Raw genomic sequence first — 14,425 nt, 5'->3', positions numbered from 1 at the left:
ATCATAATAAAATCCTGTCTGTTCCACTGCATCGCTCAGTCACCTTCTCCAAGTCATTTACAGTAGCGGGAACCCGACTCTGGAATAACCTCCCTCGTTATGTTTGAGAACTTAAAAACATGTCCGGCTTCAGAAAACAGTTAATGACCTATCTACTTAAGCAACAGTAATGCCTTCCTCCGTACATGAATGCACTTTACCTCATTGCTTCCCTCTTTCCCCCTCCTTAAATGTCCCTTCCCCAAAACTCGCTATACTAATGAACATCTACTTTACACATGAAGATATTAATGTACATCTGAACAAATCTTCATTACTATTGCCAATTTTTCTCATGTTTATCATTCTGATTAGATTTTTTTACTGTTATTATTATTGCTTTTATCATAATTTGTATGTATACCACCTGTTGTAAAAATACTGCCACCATTTACTTTATTAGGTCTTAGTCATTACTCTTTATGCACATTCTCACTAGAGTAATCTAATTTTTTCATTTAAACTAAGATGTGTGAAATGCTGCATGTGTGGAACACTGGTCCGATGTAAGAGAGAGCCTGACGGCCCTAATCTGATCAGGTTAAATAAATAAATTAATAATGATATTAATGGATGAGAAACAAGGGAAGTTCTGGGAAATTCTATCACCTTAAAATAGGAAGCATTAATACAGGACAGATGCTGCAACATGCGCAGCAACATCATTACGCTCAACGCTACGATTATCTATTAGTGTCTTTGTTAGTGATCTGACTCTACTTTAAGCAAACGGTGTCTACGTTAGGTGGAAAATTGCACATTCACCTGAATTCCGATCGCATCAGTTACCAGTGAGTTGGATTAACATTAGAAAATAAAACTGAGTTATGTATAGCTGATTAATGTATCGTGTTGTGTTAGCTGACCTGGGATGAGGAAAACTAAATATATAGTACCAGTTTTGTCAAACTATGGAATACGTTGAACAGTATTTTCCAGAAATTTACGCAGGCTCTGTAACTGTTTCAGCACAGATGTGTCATAGGAGGGAGTGATGCAAGATACCCCAATACTTAGATATCCCAGAACAAGAAAATGCGCTCATCAATTTGACAATGCGGAAGTTTGGGACCGAGTCATCTGGAGAGTAGGACACCATTACAGTATTGCTTAATGCTGCTGATACGATGGGAAAGCTGGGTCAATGGTGTCATGGCTGCTCAAAAATCAAATCTTGTGCCTCTGTCTTCTTGTGCCCTAGAGGGCAAAACACGCTGCCATTTCAAAAACAGAAGTGGACCTTGCTTCCACATACGTCCGGTTCTAGACAGGCGTTATTTGGTCACTGTCAGAGGCCTGCAACGAGAAGAGATCTACACTAGTCTACGGTTCAAGATGTATCAGCCAGCTGCCGCCGCCGGATTCTGCCTCCATTAGCTGCTATCCATGCTAAGTGTAAATGTTGCTGGCTTGCCGTTCGCCAACTGGTGGGCCACCGGCTGACACGTTTCCATTTTTAACAGCCGTGAAGTCTGGAGGTCCGACGTTCGTGGGTGGACCATCAAGCTGCTGTTAGCCATCGCCTGTAGGGGCAAACGCAGCTGCTGTTCACCTTCATCAGTGGAAGTAAACTGCATCGCTGCAAGACCCCGTCCGTTGCTTGGCCCACAATTCGATTCAGCACATACTGGCGAGCTTCACTGTAAGAGGCATATAAACCAAGCTGAGGTGCCATCTCTTACGGAGTCGCCACAGCAGCCGTCAATATGGCCAGTGTCTTGACTGGGCAGTTATCGCTGACGGTGCCGCTATATGCTGCTTACACAAAGTCCGGCTGTGCCAGCGACTTTACAGCCCTACCGGTACTACACCGGCCTGTCACATTGATGTGACCACTGCCCATGTTCGATCTCCACGTGCAATGACCACTCACAGACTAGCGATGGCAGCACTACAAGTGGAAAGTATATGTATCTTGTCGGGGGGGGGGTTACAAGGAAACCAGTGCAATTATTCTCGCAGTGACTAAATGGAGAGGTTGCTCCTTCTATACCATAGATAAATTCTTGAATATGAGTAAATAAATCTGGAGATATAATATATGCATTTTGTGCCATTTAAAGGAATGGGATAGATAATGGAAATATTTAGGTATAACACTATAATGTAAACAAAAAAAGAACTTGTTACTGTGCTCATTTCTTGTGCATTTGACACGTTCAACATCATAACGGTTTTCCTTGCTACTGAGCAATGGAACACGTAACTAATTAACTAACTAACTAACTAACTAACTTGTAGTAAAACTCCCGACTGCTGTCTTCCGTTAGTCGTTCTATGACGTCTTCTGTGAGACGTCCACATGAGTCTGCTACTTCGGCAGATAGACTGTGGCGCTACATTTGTCATAGTTGGTGAGTTAATTGATGGAGACCTCAATAAACAAGTTTCGGAAATGAGTGATAAAGCAATATTTGCTCTGGTTTGCTAATATTATCCTCACTTATTAACCTATGATGTTTGCCACCGTTCCTGTGCCTTCGGAAAACTCTAGTTTGGTGTATTTCTTTATTAACTGATCGTGGAATAAACGTATGCAACTTTAAAAGAGAATAATGTCTGTTGCTAATATTCTACATGTACTTTTAATATATTATCTGAGACAGAAAAGTTGTACGCATTTAGTCTGCATGCATTACTCCTTCTCTTACCTTTGAACAATTTAGGTTCTTTCAATAGTACAGAAGGCTTTTGTCGTTTTTAATGTACATATTTGTAAAATATCACTTTTCTTTTAACAACATTGTCGTCGTCGGCTGATACTCGTAACCGAGTTTTATTTTTCTCCTATATTTCCATTATTGCATGACAATTGAGATATGTAGATGTCTACGTTACCTTAGCAGACCAAACCTGACATGAAAAAAAGCGGCCATTTACTTTCCAAATAATAGAGGACAGAGGGTGCGGATGGGCCTGGCGAAGTTTGCATCTTAGATGCTTTTCATTGTCCTGCCTTCGACTTATCTTATCAGAATATGAGACAGCAGCTGAGATAGTATTGTGCAGTGTTTACGATCTTCTGCTGTGACGCACCAATTACTTGGGTCCATGTTTAGATTCTTAAGGTTCCTCTTGAGTTATTTCTCATAGCGCTTCAGAGGAGCACTACGGGCCTTCTACTTGTGTTCACTTCAATATTCAGAATTTGTAAAGGAAGTGTGTGGTTTCTCGTATTCTGGGCATGCTAAATCCACTTTACTTGGCTACCAATAACGATGGCTTCTATACTAAATATCTTTGCCTTCTCAAAAGCCTTAGTGTTTGACGCGAAGTCATTCGACTTGATGTCCGTAACGTATCTAAGCTTTATTGATTGAAGCGTTATAGTTTCTTAAGATCTTGGTGATATAGTGTGAGTGTTTCGCAACCATAGAGCAGGGTAGATACAACAACTCCTCGATACACCATTCGTTTGGTGCATAGCGTCAGCTCCATTCCGGAAGACCGATGTAGAAGCCGTCCAAAAGCAACATCTGCGGCGTGCTTCCTGTTCTCGACGTCATTTCCCGACGGAAAATTTGTTGATTTTATGCAGGGCGATTACAATTAAATCTAAACTTTCAAAACACTGTAGAAATAACACTACTGACCAGAATGCCGTCAAAATGCCACGGAATATTATCGGAGAAGGGGAAAGACGTATGGCAGAAGAAAAAAAATAGTGGAAAAATTGATCAATAGGAAGAGCTGTACGTGTCATAATACGTAAATGAAAACGCCTGCCATGCTCACGACGCACTGAGGTTGGTATAACACACCAGGTACACGGCTTTTCCTCATTTTCGTCAGGACTGTCTCAATGCAGGATTGCGCTCTGCTTGTAAAACTGTATTACAAGAATGATGACCGTGCACAAGTCTCTCTGCTGAAGTTGCGGACACTGAAGGACCTGAAGAAAGGCGTTGGTGCGGAGACTGCCGTGAGTGTGGAGAAAATAATTCGGAAATTCGAAAAGACGGGTTCTTTTGGTGTTCAACCTGGTAGAGGGAGGAAACGAATTGATTCGATATCAGTGGAAGCAGTGACCACAGCAATGTAGGAGACGAGTGGTGGTGTGCAAGCGTGTGGTACAAAGATAATTGCCGGAACATTCGATATACCTGAGAGCACAGTGCGTAAAATTCTACGCAACATCCTTCTTTGCTATCCATTCACAATTACTCATGTGCACGAGCTGCTCCCTGTTGGCCGGCCGCGGTGGCCGTGCGGTTCTAGGCGTTTCAGTCTGGAACCGCGAGACTGCTGCGGTCGCAGGTTCGAATCCTGCCTCGGGCATGGATGCGTGTGATGTCCTTAGGTTAGTTAGGTTTAAGTAGTTCTAAGGTCTAGGGGACTGATGACCTCAGATGCTAAGTCCCATAGTGCTCAGAGCCATTTGAACCATATTTTGCTCCCTGTGGACGTGCCAGCAAGTAAGACATTTGCTTTGCAATTTCCTGCTCACGTGGAATTGGACAGTGACTGGCCGTGGAAGATTTTGTGGACAGACGAAGCCCACTCCCATCTGACAAGATATGCCAATACACAGAACTGTCGAATATGGACAACGGATAACTCACACGCAAATCAACGAGTACCACTCAGTCTTGAAAAAGTCACAGTGTGGTGCGGGTTTACAGAATCATTGATCATAGGGCCATATTTTCTCGAATAGACTGGTACTTCCGGTCTAGTTACCTGTACCGACACTGGTAAGGGCTATGAGTGTATTTTGGGCAACCACGTCAATCCAGCTCTCCAACAGCGCGAATGTGTGGATGCAAACTGGGGCACCTACACACATTGCTAATACAGTTCAGCAGCTGCTGATCTGCTTCTGTAATGCTAGAATTGTCAGCCGCCAGTTCCCTACAGCCTAGCTGTCCCGATCACCTGATCTAAATTTTTTAGACTTCTGGTTGTTGGGCTATCTAGGCTGCATTGAAGGCACGCACTGTGCAACACATTCTGAATGTGACCCCGGAAACACTTCGATCAGTTGTGGAACATGCTGTTTCTCGATTTCAACTTGTAACAGAAAGATGTGGACAGCATAATTAACATGTTTTGAGGCAGTGAAATGGAAATTAATGATCCGACTGGATTTTGATTGATGCTTTGTATGCGCATTTTGGTCACAGGAAAATTAATAACCCATATGACTGATACTTTTTATGTGGTTTTTGGCCTCAGGACAATTAAATACCGTTTTTTCCTACCCTTTGTGATATGACCTTGCTTAGTGGATGGGCTTATGTAATTATCAGTATCACACCTGTACACTCTTGCACACTGAGCAGTACAGTTTGTTTTAACGTCAAACGTACTCCATAGGCATTGTTGTATGATTCATTTGTCATTAGTAGTCGACCACTATTTAATTATGACGCTTCAGCGCCATCTATTGCTACATTTTGTAAGTGTTTCTTTTCCTGATGCCATACGTTTTCCCCCTTCTTCTGTAATATTCCGTTGCAATTTGACGTCATTGTGACCAGTGGTGTTATTTATCCAGCGTTTTGAAAGTTTGAGTTTAATTATAATCACCCTGTACTTCCCAGATAGAGGAAGTGCAGGAAGCAGAAATGTGGAGTTCCGCAAAAGGCTGTTCCAGGAGTTGGCTGTGCTAGTATCTTTGATTTTTGTATGTTAAAGGTCACACCAAACAAGACAAACAGTAACTTAAGAAGAGATCGATAAAACTGTCCATACGGAATACGGTTCGGCAGGGTTCAGAGTATTCTAATGTTATAGTATTATGTTATATGAAGCTGTCCGAATTTTACGTTATAACATTTTGCATTATTCTCTTGCATATGTGGGTGTATTATAACCCACCCATAAAATAATCAAGAAACGCGTCAAAGAAAGCAAAAAAAAAAAATTCTTACACTACAATACTTGATACGTTTTTGCTCAGTATAAACTCTGAATTTACTGTATTGTTACTCATTTACTTACATAAATAGTAACTAGCGTTTCCCGAAATACAGAATACTCCCTTGTCTCAATCCTCTTGGTCACTGCTGCTCTGAACAGAATTAATTCAAGAGTATACGCCAATTGTGTTTCAGTTAAATCATCTGACAGAGAATATCGTGAAATTTTCTTTGCGATGAAGTGTTGAATGACACCGTTTCCGAGGCCAGCGTATACTAAATGGACATATAGACGCACACAGTGAAACATATGTTAACTAATTATTATCACAATTCCTGACCCTATTTATTTCTTTGTCTCTGTCTCTCTCTCTCTCTCTCTCTCTCTCTCTCTCTCTCTCCCCATTAATTCGAAATTGAAGCACGTGGTTGCCCTCAGCCCCAATTAACTACATCGTGTGTTGATTTTCCTCCACTAAATACAAACTGGGAATTGTTTTCTATCGATACAAATCCTCAAAATTTACTGTTAAGTACTTAACATAATATTTCCTAATATATTAACAAGACAAACGCCCAGTTTGGTAATTTGATTTGGTGCGTCTTATTCGTTGCGTTTTTCCATCCAGAATTGAGTCTGTGCTGTTCCGAAGATACGTCTTCCACTCCTACTTCAAGAAACAGTTGCATTACTGGAAAAATATTTTTTGATCAACATCATTTCCACCACTCTGTTGTTTTGAAATAGTACTTCACTAAGAAATCCTCTGTAGTGTCTATTTCTAATCATTCTCAAATTCGTAATATAGTCCTCAATACGTCAACTCCGTAAGTTGCATAAAACAAAAGATACATGTCAGTCTCAGGATTATGCATATGATAGCCGTCAATATACGAGACCACGGTATATGTATCACGAGCTGTTCGCAGCTGTGCCGATGTTTGGAAGTGTGTGCGGGAAAATTTGACTTATACGATTTACTAGGATGATGTGTCCACAGCTATCACGCCTCTGAGAGAGAGAAACGATCCAAACAAGCTGTTAGTGATTAATTAAGCCATATTTGAAGTGAAAGCTTGGTAAAAGCTATATCGCTCTCCGAAGGTGCCCAGTCTGTGGTACGCTCCCAGAAGAAGCCAATATAAACTATTATTAGCTCAAATTAAAATAAGATTAAAAGAATTTTAAATAAAGTAGACAGTTCACTCAGCAGAGTAAAGCTATGCCGTTAGTGATAAAGACTAGAGAAAGGGGAATAATGTCTTGCAAAACATAATTTTAAAATGTGTCCAGTGCGAGTCGGCCTTCTAAGAACATAAAGTGAGTCGGCATTCTAAGAAGATAAATGGTATCTACAACAGATTTCTAAAGGTTTCAAATAGAGGTATGTAACTGCACAACGTTTTTAACTATAAGCCTGGATTAAGTAAACATAAGGAAGTGGAGGGTAGATGGTGAGACCAGGAGAAAATAACAAATACGAAATTTTTGAATTGTGGTTGTTAAAATGGGTGTCAAAATTATGAGAGCAAAGTAGGCTAAAATCAGAAAGTGATGAAGAGAATAAAAGAGAAAGGAGTCTATTAAAATCTTTTCCACTAAAGTGGCAGATTTGTGTGGAGCGCGTTATAGCATTCACAAAACAAACACTGAAAGTAGTTGTAGCTGGAAATTCGAAAACGATGATAATGGTTTCAGCAGTTGAATGACTGATAATAAGATTAATGTATATCCCGACTTCAATGACTTTTTCACATGGAGTCGTGCTGTTCATCAGCTCAAACAACATTTCCGATAACGATGTATCTGATAGATCGCATCACGGTGTCATACAGTTTTTCAGTTGCTTTTTCAAGCAGTGTCCGCATGCTTACTTAGAAAACGTAACAAGTCTACTAAACAAAGAGTGTTTACATTATGCTTGTCAGCTCTCTTCTGGAGTACTGCTGTGCAATGTGGGATCCGCTTCAGATTGTGTTAATGGCGGACATCGAAAAGGTTCAAAGAAGTGCAGCTCGTTCTATACTATAACTAGTTAGGGGAGACAGTGCCGCGGATATTATACATGTAATGTAATGGCAGACATTAAAAAAGGGCGTCTTTCGCCGCAGGAGGACGTTCGCATTAAATTACAATCAGTAGTCTTCTCCTTAGAGTATGAAGATATTTTGTTGGCGCCAACCTGCTTAGGGAGAAATGACTATCATAATGAAATAAGAGAAATCAGAGGGCGAAGAGAAAGTTATAAGTTTTTGTTTTCCCCACGCGCTGTTCGAGATTGAACGAAGGGGAAGTAGCTTGAATGTGGTTCGATGAACCATCTGCAAGTCACTTAATTGTAAGTAGCAGACTATAGATGTGATTTATCTCGGAAGATGAATTAATGGCCCAGTGAAATGAATCCTGGTAACCCTTCGTTCAACTCAACAAGAAGTAATCTGCTGTCCGTCACATAATATGTACATACTCATCTCGACATGAATTTCAAGATATTAATTTCATTGCTTGGTGCAGTTTCATTGAGAGCAAATTTTTATCGTATTGCTGTTGGAACACGTGGTTCTACAGACATGTCCCACTTACTGCACTATTTACGCCACTCACGTTGCCGAATCTCAACCTTGAATATACGGCTGAGAATGAAATGACGAATATTACCTGCACTTCTAGGGCATAAAAAGAAGGTTACTGTACCCGGCTGGTTCATATGTTCTACAAGAAGTCATATTTAGTGAAAGCTAAAACAGCCAAGTAAGAACAATTTATAATGAAAGTCGTTGACTTCGTACACCCTCTAGAACTGAAGGGTAATCAAATTTAGAAAGTGGATTTCTTTCAAACTGAACCAATCAGTGGCAGCAACATCGATAGTACGAAAACGTGTAAATGTGTTGCACATTGATCATGAAATTCTGATGTTAGTGTAATGATGGGAGAGTACTTTCAAAACATGCAATTCCATTGAAATATTATTAGACACGTGCTGATCAATACTGGATCACTGCTGGCTAATTTTTGATCTGTTAATTCATAAAACACATTTCCACGAAAGGAAAGAGGCTTCATTACAGAATAAAACAAAGGAGTTTTGACAAAAGCTTAAGTCAAAATGAGCATAAGTAAGGCAATGAGAGAAACGATAATTGTATCCTCGAGTATAATTCTAGTCTCCAATATGAAGAAAAATTTTTAAACGAGTAAAAATCTGCTGTACAGTGGATCAAGTATCGTATAATTGTAAAATAACAAAAAAAGGGATTATCGCGAAGGCGGGAATATTGCAATATACGGATACGGGAGTTGAGGAGTATATGCGAAGCACGTATTTTATTTGTTTCACACGCTCCATTACGTTGCAATACCACAGTCAATCGAAAGTAATCACAAATCAGGATTGCAACCGGATCATGTTGACTTCTTTCGACAATATTTCGGCTGGCAACTGTTCAGCTATCTTCAGGTGAGTGTCCGCCGACTGGAGACTGCTGGTTGACGGTGTCGTCTTTAAAGAAAAATATTGGAGCGAATTCTACTGCAAGAGAGCTTTAGAAGTTCATCTACTTATCAGCAGCGTTACCATAAGAAGATACTGTTCGACGTGCTGTTGTCAGATTAACAGATAGGATTTTTGACAACGTAACGGTGTCTCAGCACCGGAAAGGCTTAAATTTCGCCCCTACGCCAATAACGCTGCTTCTAATTGATTTTATCAGTGCTGCTGAGGAAAATGTTAGACCTCTTCCTAGTGACGCTGCAGAAGAAATAAGACGATAAACATTTCGTGAACTCATGAAAGCTCCGCCTCAGAAGAGCAAAATTTCTGCCATGAAAAGCGCTGCACTACGAAAGACTCGGAAAGATTCTCACAGGGTGGTCTTACCAGAGTGTAAAGGAAGCGCCTCCATGCTGTAGTAACGTGAGGTTTGTGAACAGAAGATTTATAGCTTGTTGAGTGGGCCAATGTATTGGAAGTCTGACAAAGACCCCACAGGGGAAGTGGAAAGAAAAACGTCAGCGCTGCTGAATTTTTCTTCTGCTCTGCAAGAAGTAGCCAAAAGAGTAAGACCTCATAGTTTTATGCCACCCGAGGTATATGGTCTTCGAAAGATTCATAAGATAGAGATTCCGTTACGGCCGATCGCCAGTAATGTCGATGCCCTCACGTGAGATTTGACTGTACGTTTTGCCTGTTTACTGAGACCTTTGTTGGGAATTTCGCGCATGACGTTCGCAACTCTGCTGACTTCATCAATCGACTAAAATCACTTCAACTCAGTGAAACAGCCATTAGTGAGCATCGATATCATGTCACTTTTAACTAAGGTTTCTCTTATGAACTCTTTGTTATTCATCAGCAATCCACGAACGATACAAATGCACTTTTTCATCACGTCCTTTCCTCAACCTAGTTTTAATTTAACAATGAATTTTTTGAGCAAACTGACGGTGTTTCTACGGGCAGTCCCCTCTCCCCTCTGGTAGCAAACTATTTTTAGGACTGCTTTGAGGAAAGAGAAACGGATTCGGCAGAACTTAGCCAGACAGTTTTCTGGCGATATGTAGTAAGGCCCTAAGGTGAAGAAGAACTGTCGTGTTTTCTTGCAACATAAGAAGTCAATCCACAAGAACATCAAATTTACGATGGAAGTAGAGACGGATGGTTGCTTACCGTTTTAGCACGTCTTTATCGTAGGAAGATTGATGTATTATTATGGCATTCTGTCTACTGTAAGTCTACACATTCGGACCTCTCTCTGGAAGCCTCGAGTTGGCATCACTCTTCACAAACTACCGGCGTCCTTAGAACGGTGGTTCACGGGGCACGTGTTACTTCTGATGGAGGCAGTCTTACAAAGGAGCCAGAACATCTACAGTCGACGTTCAAAGATAATGGTTAAAACCGTGACCACCCACAACATCAACAAGATAAGGAGCTGTCTAGGGTGTTCCTTCCATACGTCGGCAACCTTGCAGCTAAAGTAGGCAAGATCTTAAGGAAACATCAACTTAAAGTACCATTCCGGTCACCGGCCAAGGTTGGTCCTTTTACCGGTTCGGTAATGGACGAGCTCGGACTCCGGATGTCCGGACTTTACAAAATTCCTTCCCAGTGTGGCAAAGCTTACATACGTCAGACGATATGTACAGAACATGCGAGGTGCGTTGAACATGAGCGCCATACTCGTCTTTCGCAGCCCAGTAAGTCGGACGTCACTGAGCGTTGCATTACCTGATTATGGATTATCCGGCCACAAAAATCTTGGCCCCGACGATATCCTTCTGGTACTGAATAATTAAAGAATTTGTGGAAATATATCTAGCAGAAGTCTAAATCGTGACCGTGGCCTTGAACTCCACAGTGTCTGGGACTCGGTGATCTTAATGTCTTTTGAGAAAAAACATGTTGTTCGTCATGGTACGCCTACTGATATCTGACGTTTGTTTTTAACGCCGGTAGTGCCCATTCCGAGACTGTGTGGACATGTAGTTTCACCTTTACGTATGCTCCTGCGCGCCACAGGCAATGAAAATTGTGTCCATCACTTCAGATAGTCAAAAAACGTCCTAATCCATGGACTGGTGCCACACAACTAAGTTTAAGCCCGCAACTTCAGCCGGTTAAATTATGGCAACTGCCTTCTGGGACTCTGAAGGGGATACTCTATATGACGTCCCCTCTCATTGTGCAACGACGAACTCTGAAGTATATTGTACTACCCTCAGGAAATGGAAGAAACGGTTTCAGAGTATTCGTCGATGCAAAAATTTAAACGAATTTCTCCTTCTCCATAAGAACTCGACGCCTCGCACAACGTTGCGCACGCGAATGGAGCTGACGCAGCTTCGTTAGAGTGTTCCTGCTCATCCAACCTACTGACTGGATCTCCCAACTTCCACCTGTTCCACCCAATGAAGGAAGCACTCCGCTGGGAGCAGTACGTGTTAGTGGAGGAAGTTACTGATGCGACACGATGTTGGCTGCAAAGTCGACTAGTAGAGTCGTATCAAGCGGGCCTACAGGTTGCAGAAGACCGTCGCATTGAACGGAGATCACGTTGAAAATGTTGGACCTAGTAGATGAAATGGTGAAGAGTCTTGAAAAAACCAAACCTCCTTTGACGAAAAATGTTTTGCATCCCTCGTACGTTGTAGGGTGTGCGTGTTATAAACTATGGAAATTTTAGTGCACACACCATTCAAATACAGAGATTAATGGCTGAGAGAGTAAAATTCGTCCTTAGCTGACGGACGATCGTATTATTGTTCAGTATTCTGTTTCTGTACGATTCTTCGTGGGAGAGCACCGGGAACCTAGAAGATAGTGTCGGAAGCTCCATGCGGCTCTTCTGTAGTCTCCAGAGAAGTTGCAGCATTAGAAAATTGGAGCGAAATACAGGAAGATCTGCAGCAGATAGGCACTTGGTGCAGGGAGTGGCAACTGACCCTTAACATAGACAAATGTAATGTGTTGCGAATACATAGAAAGAAGGATCCTTGATTGTATGATTAAATGATACCATATAAAACAATGGTGACCGTTACTTCTGTATGGGGGTATGCGTACGGAACGATTTGAAATGGAATGATCATATAAAATTAACTGTTGGTATGGTGGGTGCCAGGCTGAGATTCATTGGGAGAGTCCTTAGAAAATGTAGTCCACCAAAAGTGGCTTAAAAAACACTCGTTCGACCTACACTTGAGTATTGCTCTTCAGTGTGGGGTCCGTACCAGGTCGGGTTGACAGAGAAGGTAGAGAAGATCCAAACAAGAGCGGCGCGTTTCGTCACAAGGGTTATTTGGTAAGCGTGATAGCGTTACGGAAAAGTTTAGCAAACTCAAGTGTCAGACTCTGCAAGAGAGGCGCTCCGCATGCTGTCCAGGTTTCGAGAGGGTGCCTTTCTGGATGAGGTATCGATTATATTGCTTCCCCCTACTTATACCTCCCGAGGAGATCACGAATGGAAAATTAGAGAGATTCGAGCGCGCACGGAGGCTTTCCGGCCGTCGTTCTTCCCGCGAACCATACGCGTCTGGAACAGGAAAAGGAGGTAATGACAGGGGCACGTAAAGCTCCCTCCATCACACACCGTTGGGTGGCTTGCGGAGTATGAATGAAGATGTAGAACCAATTCAGTCCTGACTCGACGCTAGATATTCATCGATCACTATTTTAACATTAGAGCAATGAGGAGGTATATAGTGTCATTCACGCCAGTAAAGTTTCCACTTTTTCGACTTCGATTCAGCTTGTTTCTTGTTGCGTGTCACGTGTTCTCGTGATTAACTGAGCGTAGCTATAGGGGTAAAAGATATAAGCTTATACTAGGTAATTATTCAGAAGGCAGAAGCTTTTTGGGAACCGTATACTTACCTGCTGGCGCGAGCAGCCACCACGAGAGCGGCAGCAGCAGCAGCAGCGGTGGCGGAGGCATGCTCTGCTTGCTACATGGCGTCCAGCTGCCGAGCGGTCACTCCTGCAACAAGGGAAAACAGTCCCACATACGTCACAGGCAGGCAACGTTAACCGTCTGACTTAATCGTATCACTTCAGGTATTCATGTAGAAGAACTGATTGTTGGTGATATTTTACAAGGGTCGTAAAGTAAGTAACGCTATTTTCTTTTTTTTTCCTGAAAGCAGGGTGCTTTTATTCGGTATTCCAGTGCACCTTGCTGTTCTCCACTCTTTTCGCTACAAAATCCTATTTTTTCAACGTAATCTCCTTTAATGCGACGGCCTTACGCCACCTCACTCGGAGGGCCTGCATGTCCGCATCGAACCACTCCACTGATCAACGTCAGAGTTAACGTCTTGCTACATCATAAACCTCCCCATCATGCACGTATTGCTTCTCGCGGAATGCATCTGCAATTGGGCGAAACATATGGTAGTCGGAACATGCAAGAGATGGGCTGTAGCGTGGATAATGAAGAGCGGTCCAATGAAGTTTTGTCAGCTCCTCTCGGGAACGCTGACTTGTGTGAAGCCTTGCATTGTCAAGAAGAAAAGTTCGTTTGCATCCTTGTGGCGGCGAATACACTGAAGTTGTTTCTGAATTTACTGTCTGTAGCACAATACACTTCAGAGTTGATCATCGCAACACAAGCAACGAAATCAAACCCTTCAGGGTACTAGAGAACCGTTTCCAAGATATTTCTGGTTGAGTGCGCTGTTTTTAACATTTTATTCGGAAGAGAGGTGGCGTGTCGCGATCCATGGATTGCTGTTTTGTTTCCGCTCGAAATGACAAAACCAAGTTTCATTGCCTGAGACGATATTCTACATAATCTGGACACGATCAGCCTCTTAATGCGCAGCAATTCCACACAGATAGTCCTTCGTTGCTCTTTATGGTCTTCTGTTACGCAACGAAGAACCCTGCGGGCAAACTGGTTTGAGTACCCTAATTGGTGGACGACTACGTAGACACTAATAAGTGGCTCAAATGGCTCTGAGCACTATGAGGCCATCAGTCCACTAGAACTTACAACTCCTGAAACCTAACTTACCTAAGGACATC

At 42.1% G+C, this 14,425-nt stretch overlaps 1 protein-coding gene across 2 annotated transcripts in view; it reads right to left on the bottom strand.

Annotated features, from left to right (window-relative positions):
• Window positions 1-14,425, bottom strand: part of LOC126282013 (zwei Ig domain protein zig-8-like) — a 1,268,067-nt gene that overhangs the window by 150,463 nt on the left and 1,103,179 nt on the right. For both annotated transcript variants that reach the window (XM_049981405.1, XM_049981404.1), the window contains one exon: window positions 13,277-13,379. In XM_049981405.1, the coding sequence (XP_049837362.1) occupies window positions 13,277-13,337 (61 nt within the window). In that variant the 5' untranslated portion in view covers window positions 13,338-13,379. The remainder of the gene's footprint in view (window positions 1-13,276; window positions 13,380-14,425) is intronic.

The sequence above is a fragment of the Schistocerca gregaria genome, chromosome 7 (genome assembly GCF_023897955.1).
Source record: "Schistocerca gregaria isolate iqSchGreg1 chromosome 7, iqSchGreg1.2, whole genome shotgun sequence".
Classification (NCBI taxonomy): domain Eukaryota; kingdom Metazoa; phylum Arthropoda; class Insecta; order Orthoptera; family Acrididae; genus Schistocerca; species Schistocerca gregaria.
This window is presented reverse-complemented; position numbering and strand designations above follow the sequence as displayed.